General features: G+C 41.3%; 1 protein-coding gene across 1 annotated transcript in view; it reads left to right on the top strand.

The window, feature by feature from the left end:
- The window catches only part of zfhx3b (zinc finger homeobox 3b), a 446,693-nt gene that overhangs the window by 116,512 nt on the left and 305,910 nt on the right, over positions 1-24,271 (top strand). Inside the window, exon 2 of the mRNA XM_073070292.1 lies at positions 12,737-15,432. Coding sequence (XP_072926393.1) covers positions 12,783-15,432 — 2,650 coding nt within the window. The 5' untranslated portion in view covers positions 12,737-12,782. The remainder of the gene's footprint in view (positions 1-12,736; positions 15,433-24,271) is intronic.

The following is a 24,271-nucleotide window of genomic DNA, read 5'->3' as shown; positions in this document are numbered from 1 at the left end:
TTCAGGACTATGGTGCTACATGAACAATACAAGAACTACACTGAACTACGTAAACCAACGCAAAAACTACACTAGATTACAGACCTACCCAGGACTGCATAAAGTACACAGAACAGTGCAGGGATTACAATAAATAATAAACAAGACAATAGGCAGAGGGCAGTAGGTTGGTAGTCTGTTGGTTTGGGGGAAAATCTGTTACATAAATAAACAGCTGAATGGTGTTCCGTCCGTTTCTGTACTCCCGCCGAGTATTTAATTGCCACAGATGTAGTCCAATTTAATGTCCATTGGAGAGCAGAATGGATGGGAGAGCCGGCCGGCTAGGGCTTACTTTTTTCCTGGCACGGACTCCTGCCCGCTCGCCCCGCTTCCGCTTCCTCGCACACCACTTACGACATCCTCACCTCCGGCCACTGGCATCAGGCAACTCCAGGGACTGCAGGCCCGATTCCCTCAGCAAGCAGACACTGGAGAGCAGAATGGATGGGAGAGCCGGCCGGCTAGGGCTTACTTTTTTCCTGGCACGGACTCCTGCCCGCTCGCCTCACTTCCACGTCCTCGCACACAGCTTGTATTCACACATGTATAGAACAACCATAACAATCTCTTCCACCATTATTGTGGCATCACCTGCAAAAAGATTTTGAACGACCTTCACAGCTACCTTTGAAGCTGTCATCAATTTTTTATATCATGGAATACTTACAAATCAAAACTTCTGATGCTGTTTTTATTGCACAATTAGAAGTGTATTGAACTGGAGCAAGTTTGCCAATTCATGGCATTCTAAGAAATGAGTAAAATTAATTTCTAAGGCATAGAAGGTTACAGACCAATGACCGATAAACAAAGCGGTTATAGATGGGAACTCAATCACTGGGATGGGCCAAATGGCTTATTTTTTGTGCTTTGTTGTTCAATAACTCTAAAATGAAAGTTTCTATTTGTTGAAACTGTCAGACCCTGTGATTTTCTTAATTGAATTTTCAGCTTGGAAACAAAAACATGTTGGCTGCAGATTTTCATTTAAAAAATTTTCTTTTACCTTGTAACCTTGTAAAATGTAATATATATATTTAATATATTGAGTTATAAATGCCTTTATATCATTATAAGTTTGGACAAAAGAAACAGTTGACTAAGGTTGAACTGAAGTTGGACACAGACTGAAACCAAAGCATAAATGTGCAGTCACTCTCAGTCCTCTGTAGTAAAGTATATAAATGTTACTTCATTTAGCCCAAAATTCACACTGTTTTTATTTGGTTAGGCCACTGCGTAGAGCTTTTCTACTCTGTGGAGAAGTTAGGCCTTACAGAAGGTTGGTTTCATCTTTAAGAAAGCAAGACAAAATTTCAAGCTGTCAGTGTAGCTTACTACAGTATTACATCATTGGAATACAGTGGTTTAGGTTAACTGCTGAATCAGCATTATATCGACACATTGTAAACAGCCCACAGCAAGAAGTACAGATTGCAGAAAGCTCTAAAAATGGGTTAAAAATTATTATATTTACCAAAGCTGTTAGCATGGATTCTGAGCACAGTCAGTTGGTATGTCCATGGCTGTTGTGCTATTTATTGCAGATGGAGCTGGGGGGTTGTAACTTGATTTTATGGAAGTTGAAGTAGTTGGGCCATAGTGGAAAGGTGGGGGGCATTGGGAATGCCTTATATTTGTTTACTTCAGAAGGAGGCTGCTTCCTTTTCCCCTCCAAAAGATCTTTTTGGTGTAGAACGATGACCTCCGGGAAGGGGACATTGAGGGAGCACATACCAGTCCTTATCGAGGGATCAGCAGTGGAAAGGGTGGGCACTTGCAAGTTCTGAAGATCTGTCCTGAGCCCAACATTTAATGCAACTACCAAGAATTAGCACAACAGCGGCTATATTTCATTAGGAGTTTGCGGAGACTGCTTGTCACCAAAGACAAATTTCTAGAGATGTACTGTGGAGAGCATTCTAACTGGTTGCATCACCGTCTGGTATGGAGGGGCCACTGCACAGGATTGGAAAAAGCTGTAGAAATTTGCAAACTAAGCCAGCTTAGGCACTAGCCTCCCCAGGTCGAGGACGTATACAAAAGGCAGTGCCTCAAAATGCCGGCATCCATTAGTACGGACCCCCACACCCTGGACATTCCCTCTTCTTTTGCTGCCTTAGAGGAGGTGGTACAGGAAGGCACAAAGTCAATATTGTAGGAACAATCTGGCATCTTTCCCCCATCCCCTTCCATTCCAGTCCTGATGAAGGGTCGTAGCTCAAAATGTCGACTGTTTATTCATTTCCACAGACGCTGCTTGACCTGCTAAGTTCCTCCGGCATTTTGTGCATGCTGCTCCGGATTTCCAGCATCTGCAGGATCTCTCGTCTTTATAATTCAGGAACAGCTTCTTCCCCTGCCATCAGGTTTCTGAATGGACAATGAACCTCACTTTTCCCCCCCTCTTTTTTTGCTTTCTTTTTGCACTAGATTTTTAATTGAATGTTGTTTATTTATTGAAGTTTATAGTGCTTTTATTGTGTACTGCAGTGACCTACTGCTGCAAAGCAACATATTTCACAACATATGCCAGTGATGTTAAGCCTGATTCTGATTCTGAAGTAAATAGGCACGTTGAACTCATAGAAGTGAGTTTATCACCTCCAAATCATTGTTTTGAACCCTCAGAAATATCCCCTCGATAGCCCAGTTTAACTGTGATCTGCCTGGAACCTAGGAACACTGCAGAGTTGAATTTTAGTGGTTCTCAGACTGCCTTCCTTTGCAATACAGTTAACTTCATCTGCTTCCAAGCACTGTCAATTGGAATAGTTGGCGAGCAATGATTAACATAAAAGTAAGGCATTTGATAAGGATCCCCATGCAAGGCTTATTGAGAAAGTAAGGAGGCATGGGATCTAAGGGAACATTGCTTTGTGGATCCAGAACTGGCTTGCCCACAGAAAAGGCAAAGAGTGGTTGTAGACGAGTCATATTCTGCATGGAGGTCAGTGACCAGTGGTGTGCCTCAGGGATCTGTTCTGGGACCCCTTCTCTTGGTGATTTTTATAAATGACCTGGATGAGGAAGTGAAGGGACGGGTTAGTAAATTTGCTGATGACACAAAGGTTGGGGGTGTTGTGGATAGTGTGGAGGGCTGTTATAGCTTACAGCAGGACATCGACAGGATGCAAAACTGGGCTGATAAGTGGCATAAGGAGTTCAACCTAGATAAGTGTGAAGTGGGTCATTTTGGTAGGTCAAATATGATGGCAGAATATAATATTACTGGTAAGACTCTTGGCAGTATGAAGGATCAGAGGAATCTTGAGGTCTGAGTCCATAGGACAGTCAAATGCTGCTGCACAGGTTGACTGTGGTTAAGAAGGCATACGGCGCATTGGCTTTCATCAATCGTGGAATTGAACTTAGGAGCTGAGTGGTAAGGTTACAGACTGTATAGGACCCTGGTCAGACCCCACTTGTAGTACTGTGCTCAGTTCTGGTCACCTCGCTACAGGAAGGATGTGGAAACTATAGAAAGGCTGCAGAGGAGATTTACAAGGATGTTGCCTGGAATGGGGGGCATGCCTTATGAGAACAGGTCAAGTGAACTCGGCCTTTTCTCCTTGGAGCAGCGGAGAATGAGAGGTGACCTGATAGAAGTGTGTAAGTTGATGAGAGGCATTGATAGTCAGAGGCTTTTTACCAGGGTTGAGAGGGGGCACAGTTTTAAGGTGCTTGGAAGTAGGTACAGAAGAGTGGTGAGTGCATGGAATAGGCTGCCAGCGACGGTGGTAGAGGCGGAAACAATAGGGTCTTTTAAAAGACTCCTGGATAGATACATGGAGCTTAGAAAAATGGAGGGCTGTGGGTAACCCTCGGTAATTTCTAAGGTAAGTACATGTTCAGCACAGCATTGTGGGCCAAAGGGACTGTATTGTGCTGTAGGTTTTCTATGTTTCTATCTCATCCTTGCCTTGAGAAACCAATCCTCCATCACCAGGAATCAGTGTTATGGAGGAAGGTAATTAGGATAAACCGTACTGTGTGAAAATTAGATGTCATGCTGGGGTGACAGGATACTGCTATCAGACATGGTAATTTTGATTTGCATTTCTTATCAGTCTTTGTGCATTAATGTCACCTCTTTATCCTCTGGACATTATCTGCCAGCAGTGGTATTCTTACAAACAAATACATGGGCAGACTTCACAATGTTATTTGTTTTTCAGTTTGCACTTTAGTAGGCCCTGCTGTTGAATTCTTCATTGCAAATGTCAGCAGATAGACTGGTGTTTGAACAAGGTACTTCCTAGATAGGGCAAGAGGAAATAGAAGAGATAGATTATCCTGGAGTTATAGCAAGCAGATTACTAACACAAGGAAATCTGCAGATGCTGGAAATCCAAAGCAACACATGCAAAATGCTGGAGGAACTCACCAGGCCAGGCAGCATCAATGTCGATATTTCGGGCCGAGCCCATGAAGGATCTGCTGAGTTCCTCCAGCATCTTACCTGTGTTGCTCATCAGATTACTTCTTGCTTGTTCAAAGTCAGCTGTAGTTCATCAGAGACTTACAACCATTTGGGACTTGCAGAAATCATTTTCAGAGTCAATGCCATTTCGGAAATGGTTCATAGTTTGTGTTAATTCCCATACTGCAAAAAGTAGCCTTTTTGAAATATTGTATAAGTTTATTTTCTCATTTATGTTATTTGTGATTTCACTCATTTTTCCACTGAGTGAAAGTTGTCACTTTGCCCAGGATGAGGTTTGGCAGCTGTTCTCTTCTCTTTCCAAACTTTAATCGGAGAGTGCTGTCAAGATGTGCTTTCTGAAGACTTCAGACTAAAGCCTCCGTTACCACTTCAGTGGTATCCAGCAGGCAGGATTTGAATCAAAATCCATTCACACAATCGTTAAAAGAAGAATATGGGCACAATTACATATACTACTACAACAGAACAGGACAGGAGACTTCATCTCTCTAGACAAGTTCAAGAGAAGTTCACTTAGCCTGAAAGAGGATGTTGATTTACAGGGAAAGGGTATATTAAATGTATATATCTCCACTCTTTTTGTCTCTCTCTTCTCTCTCTCACTCTCCACTCTCTTTCTCACTCTCCACTTTCACTCTCCATTTCCATGCTCTTTCTTTCTTACTCTCTCTCTCCCCTCTCCCCCTTTCCCCCTCCCTCTCCCCCTCCCTCTCCCCCTCCCTCTCCCCCTCCCTCTCCCCCTCCCTCTCCCCCTCCCTCTCCCCCTCCCTCTCCCTCTCCCTCTCTCCTATCTCTCCTCTCTCCCCTCTCTCTCTCTCTCTCTCTCCCCCCCTTTACTATCTCTTCCTCTCTCTCACACCACCCCTGCCTGTCGTTTCCTACCAATTCCCAACCCGTTTATTTATCTCTTCTTTCTCCCTTCATGCAACCCAATTCAGATCTGCATAGCTAGTAGCATAGCTAACATAGGGATATTGAGCGAAGACATAAAAGAGGAAGACATTTGAAGAAATATGTGTGAGTATGATATTTAGTGACCGGATAATGGCATTGAAATAGTCATTCGGACCAAGTTAGAACATCCAAGTCAAAGATGTAAAACTTGTGTGAGGACTTTTTACAGGAACTTTTTGTAAAATTGTAACTGAATGCTGTGACATTCAGTGCTCACTCTCATCAGTTGATTTAAGACAAAGCTTAGGGTGCTGTCGGAGTGCATGGGATATGGCAGTGCAATGGTTAAGTTATGGAGGTATTAGCCAGAGCTCTAGCCCATTATTCCCAAGAGACAAGTTTGAATTTCATCATGGCATTTGGGAAATTTAAATTCAAGTAATTAATTAAATCTGGAATTAAAGCTAGTCTAAGCAATGATAAGCATGAAACTCTCAGACTGTCTTAAAAACCTGTGTAGTTTTTACCATCTGTTATCCATACCTGGTCTGGTCTGCAGTTGGGCCTCTGGACTCGACAATATGGTTAACTCCTAACTGCCTTTTTTCATTTCGGGGCAGATAGGGAAAGGCAGTAAATAAGTATTGCCATCCACAGCTGTGGAACAAGAAGTTCAAGTTTAAAAGTTAAGTTGCATACTGTATGGCATAGTAACTTTTACACATTGAACTAAAACCATTTCCTTTTTGATGGTGCTTTCTTCAGACCTGTTATGGATGTCACCTACCTCCAGTGACACTGAAGCTTGCACAGGTACGATTTTCCCCCCCCTAATCAAAGCCATTTTAGATTCTCTCAGTGGAGGCTAAGTGAAATGGAGATCATAAATGTGTGCCAATTTCAGTTAAATTGGCTGGAAAAAAATTAAACATTTTCTTCAGAAAATGCTCTAAGTCATGGAGAGGTGTCCAATTTTTCTGCTGCTGCTCAGTGCCAAGTGGAGAGTTCACTGGTAGTGTGGATGTAGGATGAAAACAGATTTTGTCACAGATGTGGTGTCCCTGCCTCATTCGGTAGCCTATGAAACTCACTGTCTGCATTATTCATAAGGAACAGGCACTAAAAGCAGGCCAGCATATTTGCAACCATACTTCAACTGGAGTTGATGTTGTCAGAGGAAAGGAAGTGGGAATAGTGAATAAAGTGGCAGATAACCTTGCTGGTGAGGTCTGTAATCCCAGTTTTGGACAATTTACAGAATAACAGATAAAAAAAGAAGGGCTTTTAAGTATGATCTGTTAATCTCTGCGAAATATTATGCCAATTCTACCTCAGAAGTGCTGTACTTAGTTTCAGTAAACTAGATCCCAGTGCAAAATCAAAGACATGCCAGTTTATCAATAGCTGTCCTAGCAGAGCACGTTTTCCTGTAAATTGAGAACCATTTATGGCATTGATTATTCAATAAGGTTATTAACTCTCAGATGACTGGTGTGGTAGCAAGTAAAATCTTTAAAACATTTTTATCCACAGTTGATGAACATTAGAGGAGTATTAAAATATAGATAACATGTAGTGTATTAAGACAAGAAATACTTAATGTTATTCACACTTCATGAAATAGATATAATTTAATAATTCATAATATTAGTATGTGATACGGCCAGCTCTTTTACATTGGTAGGATTTGAATTTGAACAAGAACTTGGGCTTCTTTCAGGACTGTGTGAAAGTTTTCTTTGGACAAGAGAAATAGAAATTTCAAACATTTTGGAGTTTACATGAATTTTAGAATCAATTCTCATGTGCCAGTTAGTTCAAGCTTTTTAATGGTATTGACTGGCTGCATATCAAGTTTGCAAAGTTCATCAAAGTTTCCAGTTTCATAAGCGTTGAACACAATGAAATACAGGTGTAAATTACAGTGATGAGAAGCGGGATAGATCTCTTCTTTCTGATGTGGTCCTCTTTGAAAAATCCCTCTCTGCCTGTGTTGTCACTTTCAGGGAACTACAGTATGGGCTTGTACCTCTAGGTTCACTATTCCGCAACTCTCTCCAAGGCCCTGCCGTTTACAGTGTAAATCCTGCCCTGGTTTAACTTGCCAAGTCAATACTTCACACTTCTCCAAGCTAAATTCCACCTGCCTTTCCTTGTCTCATGTTCCCAATTGATCTTGATCCTTTATAATCTTAGATAACCTTTACTGTCCACTTTACCACAAATTTTCATGACATCTGCCTGATTACTAACCATGCCAGCTACTTTCTCACCTTAACTTTTAACAAAGATTGCAAACAACAATGGACCCACCATTGATCACTGTGGCACATGTCGCGTCAAAGACCTCGTATATGAAAACAACTCCTTCCACCAGGTCCATTTTATGTCCACTTGATAAGATCATTCTAGATTCAATGTGTTCTAACTTTCTTGGCCAAGCTACCATGCCCAAGGCCTTGCTAAAGCCCATCTATAGACAGTCTCTGCTGCCCTGCCGTGATTAATATTCTTGGTTACTTCTTCAAAAAAAACTCAATCAAATTCATGACACAGGATTTCCCACACACAAACTCCACTGTATTCTGGCATGTCCTTTTCCTCTAAGTTCTCTATTTTATTGAATGCACTTTACTTGTGGGGTGTCAAGGACTTCCATTAGTTCAACTAGATTTAATAAATGAATATAATGTTTTGAGTTCTTGAAATACTAAGTCCAGAATGATAAACCTCAGTAACATTTGAACCAACAAAACGTTACTGATATTGGCTGCATTGTGTTCTTCCTGCAGCTGTTCGGAATCTTTCTGCAGTAAATAATTAAAGACTTTAAAGGCTTTTGGTCATGTTCTCCTCATTCAGATTATTGGCAAAACTGAAGTTCATGCTATAAAAAACGTGGTAGAAGCACAAATAAAAACCCTTCATTCGATGGAAAACAGGGAGTTGTTTTTCCAATTCAATTGGCCTACTACAAGATTCAGTCCTAGGAGTGCTTTGGTTTTGATGTGCGTTAATGACTTGGCTTTTTAAATTTGCAGAGAACAGAAGGTATGTAAATGTAGTGAAGAAAATTTCAAAGGGATATAAACTGCCTTGTAGAACAACAAAGTACCTGGCAGATGGAATTCAGGTCAGAATAATATAACATGAAACATTTTAGTGAGAACAGTGAGAAGAGGTAATAATCATGTAATACCTCAGCAGATACAAGAACAGTACCCTGGTTGTGGTTGTGCACAGACCTGTGTAGGTAGGCCCCAAACACTCCCTCCAGGTGAGGCAACAATTCACCTGCGACTCTGCTGGGCTCGTCTGTTGTGTCCTATGCTCTCGATGTGGCCTGTCACTTTCTGTTCAGACACGTTGGTCCATGCCACGATGAGGCCACCCTCAGGATGGAGGATCATTTCTGTCTGGGTAGGCTCCAACTTGATGGCATGATTATCCTTCTGGTTAAAAAAAAAAATCCCTCTCCCTCCCCTCCTCTTCTTTTCCCCACTCTGGCCTCACACCTCTTCTCACCTGCCTATCACCTCCCCCTGGGTCCACTCTTCCTTCCCTTTCTCCTATTATCCACTCTCCCTTTCTATCAGATTCCTTCCTCTCCAGCTCTATACCTTTCCTATCCACCTGGCTTCAACTATCACCTTCTAGCTATCCTTCCTCCCCTCTCTCCACCTTTCTACTCTAGCATCGTCCCCCTTACTTTCCTCTCTTAAAGAAGGGTCTTGGCCCAAAATACCAACCAGTATTCATTTCCATAGATGCTGCCTGACCTGCTGAATTCCTCCAGCATTTTTAGTGTGTTTTGGATTTTCAGCATCTTCAGAATTTCTCATGTTTGTGATACATAGTATTTATTAGGTATTCCTGATAAAGGTATATAAAGTCACTGGTTGAACTGCAATTCCAATATACAAGGGGTGATTGATAAATTTGTGGCATAATGTAGAAAGAGTCAATTTTAAAAAACCTAGCACATTTATTTTTCAACATGGTCCCCTCCTACATTTACACACTTAGTCCACAAACTTATCAATTATCCCTGCTGTGGACACTTTCTGGAGGTCTAAGATCTGTATGCTCCACAACCGCTGGACTAGGGGAGATATACAGCTCTGGTTACAGGCACGTGCAGTTCAACTCTTTGAGTGATTATGCAGTAAGTTTGAAGTTAATAACTCATCTCCTTCTACCTTAGGCCACAAACTCATCAATCACCCCGATGAGTTATTAACTTCAAACGTTCTACATAATCACTCAAAGAGTTGAACTGCATGTGCATGTAACGAGAGCTGTATAACTCATCTCCTTCTACCTTAGGCCATGAACTTATCAATCACCCCTGCTGTGGGCACTTTCTGGAGGTCCAAAATCCGTATGCTCCACGACCGCTGGACTAATTGTGTAAATGTGAAAAATAAATGTGCTAGGTTTTCTAAAATTGACTCCTTCTACCTTAGACCACACATTAATCAGTCACCCCTCGTAGTTTCAAATTCTCCACTGCCCACCAGGAAGAACAGAAGACTTTGAAGAAGGCACAAGATAAATTTACTGGAATAGTTCCTGGATGAAAGGTTATAGATAAATCAGTAGATAGTCTGGAGAAATACAGATTGTACTTCTGACAGCTGAGAAAATTCAGAGGAGATTTGTTGGAGATGCTTAAATGGAGTAGTCAAAGCAAATTGGTTCCTGAAAGCTGAAGCGTCAATACATAGGCAAAAGATGTATGACAAGAAGAAACTCCTTTACAGATTACATGGTCTTAGCATTGCTCAGTAGAAGGTTGATGCAGTTCCATTACAAACATGGACAAATATATGACGGAGAAGCATATGGGAAAGGAAAAGGATTCGGAATAAAGGAACTAGTTTTAAGGAGGATAAGCACAAAATCCATGATAATTTTGGCCTCCTTATATACATCATTACTGTGAATTCCAGAATTCATTGATGCCACCTCAAATCTAGATCTAGTGCATGGTGTCAGAGATTCCACCTTCTGAAAATTCTGCATGGCAATACTGCCTGATTGGAAGGATGTGAAAGATCCTGTGGCTCATTTGAAGAAGAGGGCCCTGCAGATGTCATTGCCAAAGTTACACCAACCAAAGTAGAATACTTCCTGATTTATCCCATTGGCTGAAGAACCTGAACACCAAATTAAATATCAGATCCAATGCATTCATTAGCAGTTTAAAACATTCAGAATTCATATTAAAAGCTATGTAGTTGCAATTTTGTTCATCTGCTACGGCCGAGAAGAGTTAATGTTATTCAACTCCAACAGTTTAGGAAATTGCTGATGCCTTTGATATCTTCTGTGGCTTCATTTAAATGATTGCTATAGAATATTCACCTTCTATGAAAGCTGCAATGTCATACATGGCACTGAATGCACGCACTATAAATCTCATTTATAATTAGTGACATTTTAGGCACTTGTAACTGAGCAGATGTCAGTCAAAGTAAAGCACTGTGGGCAAACAGTATTACTGTTCCAGTCCTGTTGCAAGGTAGAACTACAGACAATCCACTTTAGACTGTAAAAAACATTGGTAATTGCATTAGCGATACTTGCTCTGTTGTTTTTTTTAAAATAATCTCATTTTGGAGAGCGATGTGCTCAGAATGCTTCAGACATACCTAGCCTTCAGCCAGTTGCCTGCTGGACTGGTTTCCAGAGTGGAAATTTTGTGAATAAAGTATATTGATTGAACTTGGGTTAAGTAAATGTTTGCTTCACTAGTTCATCACACTGTCAGTTGGTGAAGAAGGGTCCAGCAGTCCCAGCCCACTGCTGATCAGTAATGGCTGTAGCATTTTCAATGACACTAAAGCTCAGTTACATCATTTATATCCAGGTTGCACAGAAGTATTTCTGTTGCCTTGCAATTTTCTGTAATTAACAGGTAAAGGACCACGTAAACTTGAAAATTTGAAAATTGTAAATGACTTCCCCATCCTCCCCCTTTAATATTGAAGGAAAAATCACTATTCTTTGCTGAGAGATGCATCAATTGACTCTCCGTGTTGTTGGTTTGTGCTTCTGGAAAATGTTAGAAACCATTTAACCTCTCTGCTTTTTAATCGTCACAAAACTCTTTGTCGGTTCAAAGATGAGGATGTAACAACATGGGGGTGCCACTGTAGTGTAGCAGCTAGCGCGAACGCTGTTACAGTTCGGGGTCAGAGTTTGGAGTTTCATTCCGTCGCTGTCTGTAAAGAGTTTATACATTCTCCCTGTGTCTGTGTGGGTTTCAATTATAAATTGACCTGGGATTAGGCTGCTGTTAATATAGACAGGTTGTTGGTACGGCTTGTTGGGACGGGAAGATCTGTTTCACACTGCATCTCCAAACTGATCACTATAGTGTAAGTTTGAGAATGGAGAATATGGACATTGCAGGCAATGTTAGCACTTAGTATCCTCCCCTAATTGCCCTTAAAATGAGGAGACAGTTCAGAGTCAACACACTGATGGATCTGAAGTCAGATGTAAGCCAGACCAAGTGAGGATGGCAGATTTACTTCCCTGTAGGACATTAATGAGTCAAATTGGTTTTTAAAACATTCATTATTTTCATACTAACAGATTATCCCACATTTTATTTGTTTGCTAGAATTTAAATTCCCCGGATGCCATAATAGGATTCAAATTCATGTCTGCAGAGCAATAGTCCAGGCTTTTGAATATCAGTCCAACAGTAGCTTAACACTATACAACCGGACTATGCACAGAGAAAAACAATTTTAACATATGGTGTGCGCAAATATGTAGTTTAAATGCAGGACTGCAACACACAAGGTATCTTCCTTCTCACTTTCTCCTCACAAGCCCAAGACCTGCTGCTATAATGAATGGTCCTCAGAGTCTGGCGGCTATGCTGTACTATTGGTTCTTTATGTGGAGTTTCTATTGATTTTTGGAGGTGCTCTGAAGAAACAGTTTAGGAATGATTCTGGTTCCTATGTGCTTGGAAATCACTCGCACCATTAGTGGGTGAGGATTTGACACAATCTTATGACATTCTGCTGACTGGTCTTCTAACTCCAGCGCCGAGTGATTTACGAAAGGAGTTAACACCCCTGCGAAAAAGTGGGCAGAGAAATTTCATACGGAATAGTTAAGCCTTTGTCTACTTGAGTTGCCAGCAGTGATTCACACTTTCAGATTTTATGGAGTGTTAATTTTGTAGATACTCCATTTTCTTTCTGGGAAAAACGTAGAAGGAATATACTACTCTTAAGGGCCAATTTGTTATGAAGTATTTATTAGTGAAATGTCAGATGTAAGAATTTATTTCTTTATGCAAGGCACTTACTGTTTTGTTTCAATTTTTAGGCCCCTGCCCGACTGGATGCAATGAAACGCCCATGTAGTCATCACTATGGAAACCTGTGACTCCCCTACCATCACTGGGCAAGAGGATGGGTGTAGCACCTCCCAGCATCAGGAATGGACTGAATCCAACCCCCAGGTCTCTGATAAAGTTGGTTCAATGGAGTCTGCACAAGAGAACTGCATCCCGTGTGAGAACCTAAGGTCACCCTTCGACGAGTGCAGCTCAGAGACTGCTGCGGCAGCTGTTGTTCCACACAGCACGTTGTCTACCAAGGAGATCAGCTGCAACGAGTGTTCATCCTCTTTCTCAAGTTTACAAAAGTACATGGAACACCATTGCCCGAACTCGCACCCTCAGCTCCTCCAGGAGGAAAGTGACAGTGAAATGAGCGAGGCAGAGGAGAGCGATGTGGAGAACCTGGTTGGGGAGATTGTCTATCAGCCAGATGGCTCTGCCTACATTGTAGAGAATGTGAACCAGTTAATGCAAAGTATCCAATCTGGAGGGTCCAGTGGCAGTAGTGTTCTCCCAGCATTGTTCATGAACTCTATGTCCAACGCTGGGAATAAGCAAGGGGAGTCCACCTCTGCAGCATCCGTTTCTGTCTATCCACAGATCATCAACACTTTTCACATAGCCTCATCTTTTGGGAAGTGGTTTGGTTCTGACCAGGCATTCCCAAATACCTCAGCACTGACAGGCATCAGTCCTGTCTTGCACACCTTCCGTGTTTTTGATGTGCGACACAAAAGCAACAAGGATTACCTGAACAGTGATGGCTCTGCCAAAAACTCTTGTGTATCCAAAGATGTCCCTAACAATGTGGACTTATCTAAGTTTGACAGTTTCGTGCTCTATGGCAAACGAAAGCCGATTTTAATGTGTTTTTTGTGCAAGTTGTCTTTTGGATATGTGAGGTCATTTGTAACGCATGCTGTGCATGACCACCGAATGACCCTTAGTGAAGAGGAGCACAAGCTCTTAAGTAATAAGAACGTGTCTGCTATCGTCCAAGGGATAGGCAAAGACAAGGAACCTCTTATAAGCTTTCTGGAACCAAAAAACAAAAACTTTCAAAACCCTTTAGTTTCCACAGCTAACCTCATTGGCCCTGGTCAGAATTTCTACGGTACTTTCAGTGGAATCCATGTTGATGGTGATGAGGCCGTCCAGGCTGGTTTGGCTTTATTAAAAGACTCTGAAAGTAATGCGAGTGCATCTGAGCAGCCTCATTCAATCCCGCTGGCACAAAGTGCTCTGTTGAATCTTGGAGGGTTGACGAGCTCAGCCCTAAAGACCCCAATTACCTCAGTCCCTCTGGGCCACCTTGCTTCCGGGCCGACCAAAACGTCAGAGAGCAAGGATTTGGGGATGGAAATCGAGAAGAAAAAAGCCAGTGGAGAGTTTAGCGCTGACAGTAGCCTCATGGAAAAGGCGGACTCTGCTGAGCAAGCAGAGGAAGATGAGGAGTGCAAAGAACTGTTCCCAAACGAGTCAGATGAGGATGATGATGAGCCCCAGGAAGACCCTGAGGCTGATGCATGTAGCAACAAGGAACTCACTCTCTCAAACCAAAGCATTTCTAAATCTCCTTTAATGCCTAATGTGCTGAACCCTTCTCCGAGGGGCACCTCTTCTTCTTCTACTTCTTCCTTTGTTGTTTTCGATGGTGCAAATGGGAGGAATGCAGTGAGCTTGTCAAACGACAGTGTGAGCGGCGACAGCTGTGTCGGTAATACTGAGAGTAATAGGACGGACTTTGTAGATGAAAGTGCCAATAAAGACAGTGCCACAGCTCCTGAACCAAATGAACCTGTCGATGGCGAGGAAGGGAACTATGCCTCCCATCACCAGCACGCCAGCACTCCCTGCAACCTGGGGGGTGGGGAATGCTCATCTGGAAGCACCGTTGAGTGTCCGAAGTGCGACACGGTCCTGGGGTCCTCCCGGTCCCTTGGCGGGCACATGACCATGATGCATTCTCGGAACTCGTGCAAGACCTTGAAGTGTCCAAAGTGCAACTGGCACTACAAGTACCAGCAGACGCTGGAGGCCCACATGAAGGAAAAGCACCCCGAATCCGGCGGCACGTGTGCGTATTGCAAATCTGGGCAACCTCACCCTCGGTTAGCCCGGGGCGAGAGCTATACGTGTGGTTACAAGCCTTTCCGATGTGAGGTGTGTAACTACTCCACTACAACCAAAGGCAATCTCAGTATTCATATGCAGTCCGACAAGCATCTCAATAACATGCAGAACTTGCAGAACGGCGGAGGCGACCAAGTGTTCAGCCACTCTGCTGGGGCGGCGGTGGCTGCCGCGGCGGCGGCCGCTGCCAGCATGAGCTCGTGCGGGGCCTCCTCGCCCACCAAACCAAAAACCAAGCCCACGTGGCGGTGCGAGGTGTGCGACTATGAAACAAACGTGGCCAGGAACCTGCGCATTCACATGACCAGCGAGAAGCACATGCACAACATGATGCTGCTGCAACAGAACATGAACCAGATGCAGCACAACAGACACTTAGGCCTGAGCAACCTGGCACCGGCAGAAGCCGAGCTTTACCAGTACTACCTGGCCCAGAACATGAACCTCCCGGGCCTGAAGCTGGAAAATGCAACTGACACACAGTTTATGCTGGGTGGATTCCAAATGGACCCAACAAATGCAGTATCAACACTCGCACCTGCACTAGGTAATAGATAATAACTTCATTATTTCAAGTATTTTCCATTTAATTTTTATGACTATTGATATATAAATACATCTGTTTCAATTGCTCAGGAAATGCTTTACAAGCACCTGTTTACGAACTACAGAGAGTAAAGCTATTAGATGGTTGTTTTCACTGAGAAGTGAACATTCGGTTTGATAGGCTTTGTCCTTGAATTGAGCAAGTTTCCAAAGTTTTTCTTGTGATAACTGTTCTAGAACATGTCTGTGCTTTCATTTTAATTTATACAGTATAAATTCAGAGTGAAGTAAGATTTTACACTTCTCAAAAAAACATGAGATGTTATGGTCGGTAAATGAATAGCAGTGATGTAAACCAAAATCAGTATTATAAAGGGATACGTTGACCCCTGTTGTACAGTTTAACAGTTTAATCTAATTTGGCCAGATGGACAGACAGGAAATAAAGTGAAAATAACAAAGGTGTTTTTAAAAAAACTATCATGTTTTAAAGGTGACATCAAAAGCTGTTGATCTATAAAAATGTTTAAACCAGTTTTTGTAATGTAACTGAGATTTTCTCCTAAAGTGTCTCCAGTAAATTAGGCTGACTTTCCTTTATCAACAAGTTGCCCATTAATTTTAATGTGAAATTTGATTATGAGGCTGGGTGGCACTGTATTTTGTATATTATTTAAAAAGCAACATTCATGTTTCACTTGCTAAGTTAGTTAGGAGAGTTCTCAGTAACGTGTAAAAGGAGGTGGAGTGGTTGGAGATGAGGATTTCATCTTTACATGTTTCATCTGCATAGGTATAAAATGGAATGAGTTGGTAATGAAAGATTATTGATGCAGTATAATAATTAGAAGCCATTCTATTAAGGGTCTTTGCGTCTCTTTGACCTGTTTAGATAGTAGCCTTGAGCAAACAATCCCAGCCCTACCAATCAGAGATGAACCTGATCTACAGGCTGTAATCCACTTTTACAATGCCATGTAATTTGAGTTTGAATAATTTATGGCACAAGACTGTAATTGATGCCATTCAACAGCTTTTCCTGGGTGAAAGTATATTCAGTCTGTGGCAACCCAGTGCTGTTCCAGACGTATAATGGCTGTTTTATATGAACATGAAAAGTTTGACTGAAAAAAGACCAACCAGATATTTATATGTGTCTGCAAATATTGAGAAAGTTCATCCCTACACTTTGGTATTTCTCAATATTTATGTAGAATGGAGAATGGTTGGAGTTGGCCTGTCAGTAAATAAAATACTTGTGTGTGAGCTTTCAAAGAAAAAGTAACTTGGACAGCCCACTGCAGCCTGTTCCATTGTCATTGTTGTTTGTTTACATTTTAATAATTTTAACCCCTTGGATATGCATATGGGCTGCCATGGTAACGTAGCAGTTAGCGAAACCCTATTAGAGCTCGGGATGTCAGAGTTCAGAGTTCAATTCTGACATCCTCTGTATAAAGTTTGTATGTTCTTCCTTGGGAATGCATGGATTCCTCTGGGTGCTCCAGTTTCCTCCCACATTCCAAAGATGTACCTGTTTATAGGTTAAATGGTCATTATAAATTTTCTTGTGATTAGGCTATGGTTAAATAGGTGGGTTGCTGGGCGATGTGGTTCATTGGGCCCAAAGGCCTGTTCTGCATTGTATCTCTAAATAAAAATAGTAAATAACTAAACAGACAAAGGGCTTTACAGCAAGTTTCAATACAGCATAGTTTACCTTCTGTGAATGTGTAATTGTACTTAGTGTGTTTCACCTCCTTGTTATGTTAGTATTCCTCTCTTAAGGATTTTAAAAAAATGTCTGAGAGAATTACAAGATTTTGTATTTGCCTCATGAGCTGCTATGGGAAAAGAAAATGTTCCTCTCATAGAAGACTTTCTCTGCATACTTTGTTGAATTATCATTATCTTGAAAATCTTCGCCAATTCCATGCCATCCCTTTATATCATTAACTTAAAAAAAACTTGCATCTACATTTAACAAGAGCCCAAAGTAACTAAATTTCCAAGTACAGCTGGGATATTAGAGATCTGACACACTTTTCTCTTATACTGGTCTGTGGGCGAGTATTAGCATTTAAAAATCACAGGACTGAAAATTTATCTAGACATCCTTGTCAGTATATTTGTCATTAATGAAAAGCAAAATCTCCAACACAGAAATGTAAAAAAAATTAAAATGCTAGAAATACTCAGCCAGTCAGGCAGCAACTATGGAGAGAAAAAACAAGAGTTCATATTTCAGGTTAATGAACTTTAATCAGAATCAGGAAATTTTAGAATCTTGTGTCACAATGAGTGACATAGTGACGGAGGGGTTAAGAACCATTCTTTCAGATGCAATTGCTCCAGTTTCTTCCTGCATCCCAGAGGCATGCTATAGTTTAATTCTTTTTTTTTCAAATTATCCTTTGGTGTGATTACATGGGGAAAGAGTTAAAGAAGAGTTGATGGGCATGTGAAAGAATAATTTGCAGAGTTATAAGGAAATATGAAGAGGGAGAATGAAACTGATGAGATTGCTCTACTGTGCGGTGGCTCAGATCTGATCATCTTCTGTGTTGTTATAAGTGAGATAGCAAAGTATATTTCAGTTTTGCGAGATGGGGGTGGAGGGTGGAGCAAACAGAATGTCTGTGAATGATAGGATGTACATCAAGAGAAACTGATGACACATTGATGTTGTTACCAGGTGAGAGAAGCTGTAGAGGGCTTGTTAACAGCACTGAGCTGTAAGGGGTGTAAGTAGTGGAGATGAATGAGGAGACAGAACAGAAAAACAATGTTTGAACTGTGCTTCAACAGAGTACAGTGAGTCAACTTAACAGGCTGATGACCTTTCATCAGGACTGGCTGGTTCTGACACAAGAAATGTTCTTTTTAAAAATAGAGGTATTACTACCTCCCCCCCCCCCCCACACACACACAGTATAGAAAACTTTGGGGAAGCAGGGAATGAGTATGGCCATTTAACAAGCTGAAAATACTTCAGCTTCATTGAGGTCTTTGGGAGAGCCATATATTTCATTTTAGTTTATTTAAAATGAAATTTCAGGAAGGGAATCTGCCATATCTACTGTATCTCACCTAAACTAACTCAAATGTCATAGGCCAGGGAAGTCCTGTAAAATTACCATTGTCATCAGAGAAATGGAAATGATCAATAAATATAGACTTACAAACACTACCTCAATTCCGTAAGTTTCTGTGTAAGGTAGATTTTAGAAATCACTCACAAACCAATAATTTTAAGAGCATTTTACTATAGGTATAAAGACGATGAGAGGTCATATACAGACTTCTATAAACTGTAATCTATAACAAGAGTCACACAGATGAATATATTTTCTACTAAATACCAAGGTAGCAGTAAAGATGCTTAGGTATTTATTATTCTCCATGTCACACAGTGTATAGTTTCATGCAGAATGCAGAATGCAGAATTATCTACGACATGCAAGTAATTTGGATATTTACTCTTGTACAAATGTTGTTTGTTATCGATTGAAATATCTCTGCAAAAACAATATAAAATCTTTCATCTGAGTTCTTCACCAATAAAGAAATAATTCCAGCATTAAGTCACTGTTCTAAAGCATGTATATGTAGCAGCCTAGGTGACAATGCCAAGGTTCCACAAACTGCTTTGAAATAAAAGACCTGATAATTTGTTTTACTTTGTTTATTGAGGAATACATGTTGATTTGCAAACTGGAGCAACCATTAAAGACATACCTTTACCTGAGAGAAGAGACTCTTGAATTGGCATCACACTTGAAGAGAATTAGTTGAAGTTAAAACGGCAGCACCTGCTTGTTCGTTGTTAGTATAGTGCCTTGGTCTGGTGAGTTCAGCTTGATGCCATCAGAGGGGATTATTGAGCCAAGGCTAACTATTTAGTATGGGTGGATGTTTTTCTGTGCTATATGATATGGATTTTAGGTTTTTGTCTCAGCAACTTTTGCCTCTTGTTAAACTGCTTGGTGGATGCACATGGAGTGCATCAGGGCAAGAAGAGTAAGCAGCTGGCAGCCCTAGGTACTTTTGGATTATTTGAGGTCAAGCAGTTCAGGCTGAAGTATCACCCTGACACATTATTTCTATCATTTCTCCCAGGATGGAGCACCGTGTATGACAGGGTGTACTACGTATCATCAAAGGGATTGGCTGAGGACCAGTTAAATACATAGAAGCTAGGATTTAGAGTCAAGGTCTCTAATTGAATGTCTGGCACTATAGTGCTACAACCAAGAAGCCACAATGACGATGTAATGCGTAGTCCTAATATATGGCACAAATCATAAGCTCTTATAGTCTAATCTTGGGTTAGAAATAATTCATAGAAAGTTTACCAAGCATTGATAGTTTATTTTAATAAGGAGCTGCTGTGCAGTGCTTGAATATTTTCAGATTTAAAATATTTCTAATGTGTGCCTGAGCAAGGCTTTTGAACTATATCTTAAGCTAGAAGTTTCATCCCACCCTTCATTGTAATCAAGATAGCACTCCACCCAATGATTTAGTGCCACTCTCCTAATAATTAGTTGTTCTATCTGCCAAAAAGTAAAGTTCATGAGAAATTGCAAATTGACCATATAGCCCCCAGTTCTATCAGTCAAGTACTTGTTTGTTTGCTGTTTTTTAAAAACTTTGACCAAGGCTCAGTTAAAATTTGTCCTTGGTTGGTGACTGTTGTGGTAATGTTGTATTTAATAAAAAACAGAATATAGATGCTGTCATGGACTAGAGCAGGTCAGTACAATTAAAAATCCATTTTGGAAATGTTGGTTGGGGGCAGAGTTTGCCAGGAGTTAAGGTTTCAAAACAAGAGAACATAAGTTTATTGAAAAAATAATATGGTCGATAATACTATTTAAAAATACAGCCCCGTCCTCACTATAGCATTTTGACTCCCTATCCCACCAATTCCATTACATAGCAACCCAAAAATTATCCACTTTTTCATTTTTTATAGATTCAAAAGATTTTCCCTCTGATAATCGCAGCGCTCCCCCCCCCCCCACCCCCGTTTGCTACTGTAGCTCTCAGTAGGGGGAGAGTGAGCCATAGTCCTGTATTATTAACATGCTCTTACAAGAATATTGGACTTGGATTCCTGCCAGAGCACATTATAATACATTAAATGTAATCTCCTGCAAAGTGATTAAAAAGATCATAGTGCCCGAGCATATTTTAACGCATTGCATTGAATCTCATGACATCTGCCATTGAGCTCATTTGGTAGGATCTGGATTCTTGTTGTATTTTCAGTGGTATTGTTAGAAAGAATCTCTTGGTAATAGGGCTTCTGGAAAATAGGACCAATGTTGCTTGGTGGGGTTTCCAGTTCCCCTAGGGTAAAGTTGGCGCAGTTCCAAAATAGGGGAAAAAAGAAAGCAAAAAGAGGTTGCAAAATCGGGCTCAGGTGCTCCTTGGTTTAATTAGGCATAATGTAAAAAACGTACAGATATATAGATGGTCGCAAGATAAATAATCCAAATTATAAAAAATCTAAAATATTTTGACTGTGTAGCAACCTTGTTCCCAGTGGTTTCATGCAGTTTTGGTAACTGTTTAATACATATGTGGGCTTTCAAACCTGTGTACTTTGATTTATTACACATACGCATTTGATTTAAAATAATAATTATACTTTCGGGTGGCTTATCAATGTTTTTTGAATTGTGGTAATAAATGTTGTTATGTCTTAGCAAGAGTACAAAGAGTTAATTACATTTTAATATAGATGCCTGTAGAAGTTTACTTGATTTGTGGCAACGTGTTATTGCATGGGCTTGTATATCCCTTGTTTCTTCACAATAATTAAAAATTGATCACTGTAGCTAATTTTTAACATCTATTTAATTCTCATATGAATTGGAATGCGTACATTGTTAGATGTATGATATCAGTAACACTATTATAATGCCATTCTCAACTCTGGTTGGAACTTGTCCCAACTCAGCGTTTAAGGCTGCAGTTGACAAACTTTAAGAAACAACAAGCTATACAGATGCTCTGGGACTTCTGTGCTCAGTGTAGACAAGTGTATGGCCAGGCAGTTTGGAAGAAGGAATCAAAGCATAGACTATTTTCAAAACAGGGAGCAATTTCAGAAATCAGAGGTGCAGAGGGACCTGGGAGTCCTCAAGCAGGATTCCCTAAAGGTTAATTTGCGGGTTGGGTCAGTAGTAAGGAAGGCAAATGCAGTATAAGCATTCATTTAGACTATAAAAGCAAGTGTGTAATGCTGAGGCTTTATAGGGCATTGGTCAGACCACATTTGGAGTGTTGTGAGCAGCTTATTTAAGAAAGGATGTTACTAGCATTGGAGAGGGTCCAAAAGAAGCTCCTGTGAATGTATGAGAAGCATTTGACGTCGCTGGGCTTATACTCACTGGAGTTTAGAAAAATGAGGGATATCTCATTGAAACCTATCGAATATTTGTAATAGTTTGGACATGGAAAGGATGTTTCTTATAGTGGGGGAATCTAGGACCAGAGGGCACAGCTTCAAAATACAAGGACGTCCCTTCAGAACAGGGATAAGGAGGAATTTCTTTAGACAGAAGATGGTGAACCTGTGGAATTCATTGCCACAGATGTGTGTGGACACCAAGTCGTAGATATACAGTAGTTGAAATGGAGTTTGATGGTTTCTTGATTAGTAAGGGTGTTGGAGGTTTTGGGGAGAAGGCAGGGGAATGGGGTTGAGGGGGATAATAAATCTGCCACAATGGAATGCAGGAGCAGATTCAATGGGCCAAATGGCCTAATTCTGCTGCCATGCCACCATTTAACTTCTAGGTAGAATTGAATGTATTTGTGTGTCCCAATCTTAAATGAGCCATGAGCACCAGCATAGGACCCAGCTATGACTGCCTTTTCGTGCGCTATGTGGAACAGCCCATGTTTTGAGCCTTCCCTGGTAATGCTCCCCAACTCTTCCTGTAATTGTGCTGCTTTATGCACCCATGCTGATCTCATCAATTTCATCAACGTTGCGTCCAACTTCACCCTGTCCTTTAATTCACTTGGTCCATTTCTGACAACTCCACCTCCTTTCTCAATCTCTGATTCCATATCTGGAGAGAAACTGTCGACCGTCATCTTTTATGAACCTACTGATTCCCACAATTCCTACCAGTTCCCTTCTTCCCACCCTATCTCCTGCAAAAATGCTATTGCCTTTTTTAGAATGGATACCTGGACAGGAGCCACATGGTAGCACAGTGATTTGTGCAACCCTTTACAATACCAGCGACCCGGGTTCAATTTCCCCTGCTGCCTGTAAGGAGTTTGTCCGTTCTCCCCGTAACTGTGTGGGTTTTCTTCGGGTGCTCTTGTTTCCTCCCACAGTCCAAAGACGTACCATTGGTGGTTTAATTGGTCATTGCAAGTTGTCCTGTGGTAGTGCTAGGGTTAAATCAGGGTCGGTCTGTTTGCACTCTATCTCAATATATAGATCAACGCATCTTTGCCTCCCCACCCTCCCTCATTTTCCACTTTCTGCAGGGATCACTCCCTTGTCCATTTGTCTCTCCCAGCTAATCTCCCTCCTGGTACTTATCCCTTCGAACAGCCAAATTGCTCACCTGCCCATCACCTCCTCACTCACCTCCATTCAGGGTCCCAAACAGTCCTTCCAGGCGAGAAAACACTTCACCTACGAACCTTCCAGGGCCGTCTGTTGTATCCGGTGCACCTCATACGCCCTTCTTTATGTCAGCGCGATCCGTCGTAAATTGGGGGACGGCTTCAACGAGTATCTCCACTCTGTCCACCAAAAGTGGAGCTTTCCAGTAGCCAAACATATTAATTCCAATTCCCATTCCTGCTCCGACATGGCCTCCACTTGCATCAGGATGAGGCCACCCTCAGGATGGAGGAGCAACAACCTGTATTCTGTCGGGTTAGCCTCCAACCTGATGACACGAATATCGATTTCTACTTCCAGTAAAAATGTTTTCCTCCCCTTCCCCTCTTCTTCTATTGCCCATTCAGTCCTCTTACCTCTTCTCACCTGCCTATCACCTCCCCTCCAGTTCCCTCCTCCTTCCCTTCCTCCTAACGTCCACTCTTCTATCAGATTTCCTCTCCAGCCCATTACCTTTTCCACTCACCTGGCTTCACCTTCTAGCTGTCCTCCTTTCCCACTGCCCACCTTTTTATTCTGGCACCTTTCCTCTTCCTTTCCAGTCTTGAAGAAGGTCTCAGCCCGAAACATCGACTCTTTATTCATTTCCATGAATGCTGCCTGACCTGCTGAGTTCCTCCAGCATTTTATGTCTGTTGCTTTGGATCTCCAGTATCTGCAGAATTTCTTGTGTTTTTTTAAAAATGATGTCTGATGTTCTGATCGCCTCAGCTCTGAGCGGATTCCACAATCTTTGGCCTCACTTTCAAGGCCTCTACAACTCATGTTCTCAATATTATTTATTTACTAATTTTTTTTTGTATTTGCACAGTGGCTGTCAGTCTTTGTGATAGTTTTTTGTTGATACTATGGTGTTTCTTTGTTCTGCTGTGAATGCATGCATGAAAATGTATCGGAGTAGTACAGGTGTCCCCCCTTTTACAAAGGTAGAGCGTTCCTATGAAACCTTTCTTAAGCCGAAATGGCTTTATGGGAAAAATATTTGTAAAAGCGAAAATCCTATTTGTAATGCGAAAACAGGTTACTAATGTAGGTCTTTTGTAAAAGCGAAGTGGCGTAAAGCGAACATTCATAAATCGGGGGACACCTGTATATGGTGATATGTACATACTTTGATAATAAATTTAGTTTGAACTTTGAGCTTTGATTTAGCAGTGTAGTAGACCATGAATACTGTTGA

Source organism: Hemitrygon akajei, chromosome 17 (genome assembly GCF_048418815.1).
Source record: "Hemitrygon akajei chromosome 17, sHemAka1.3, whole genome shotgun sequence".
Classification (NCBI taxonomy): Eukaryota; Metazoa; Chordata; class Chondrichthyes; order Myliobatiformes; family Dasyatidae; genus Hemitrygon; species Hemitrygon akajei.
This window is presented reverse-complemented; position numbering and strand designations above follow the sequence as displayed.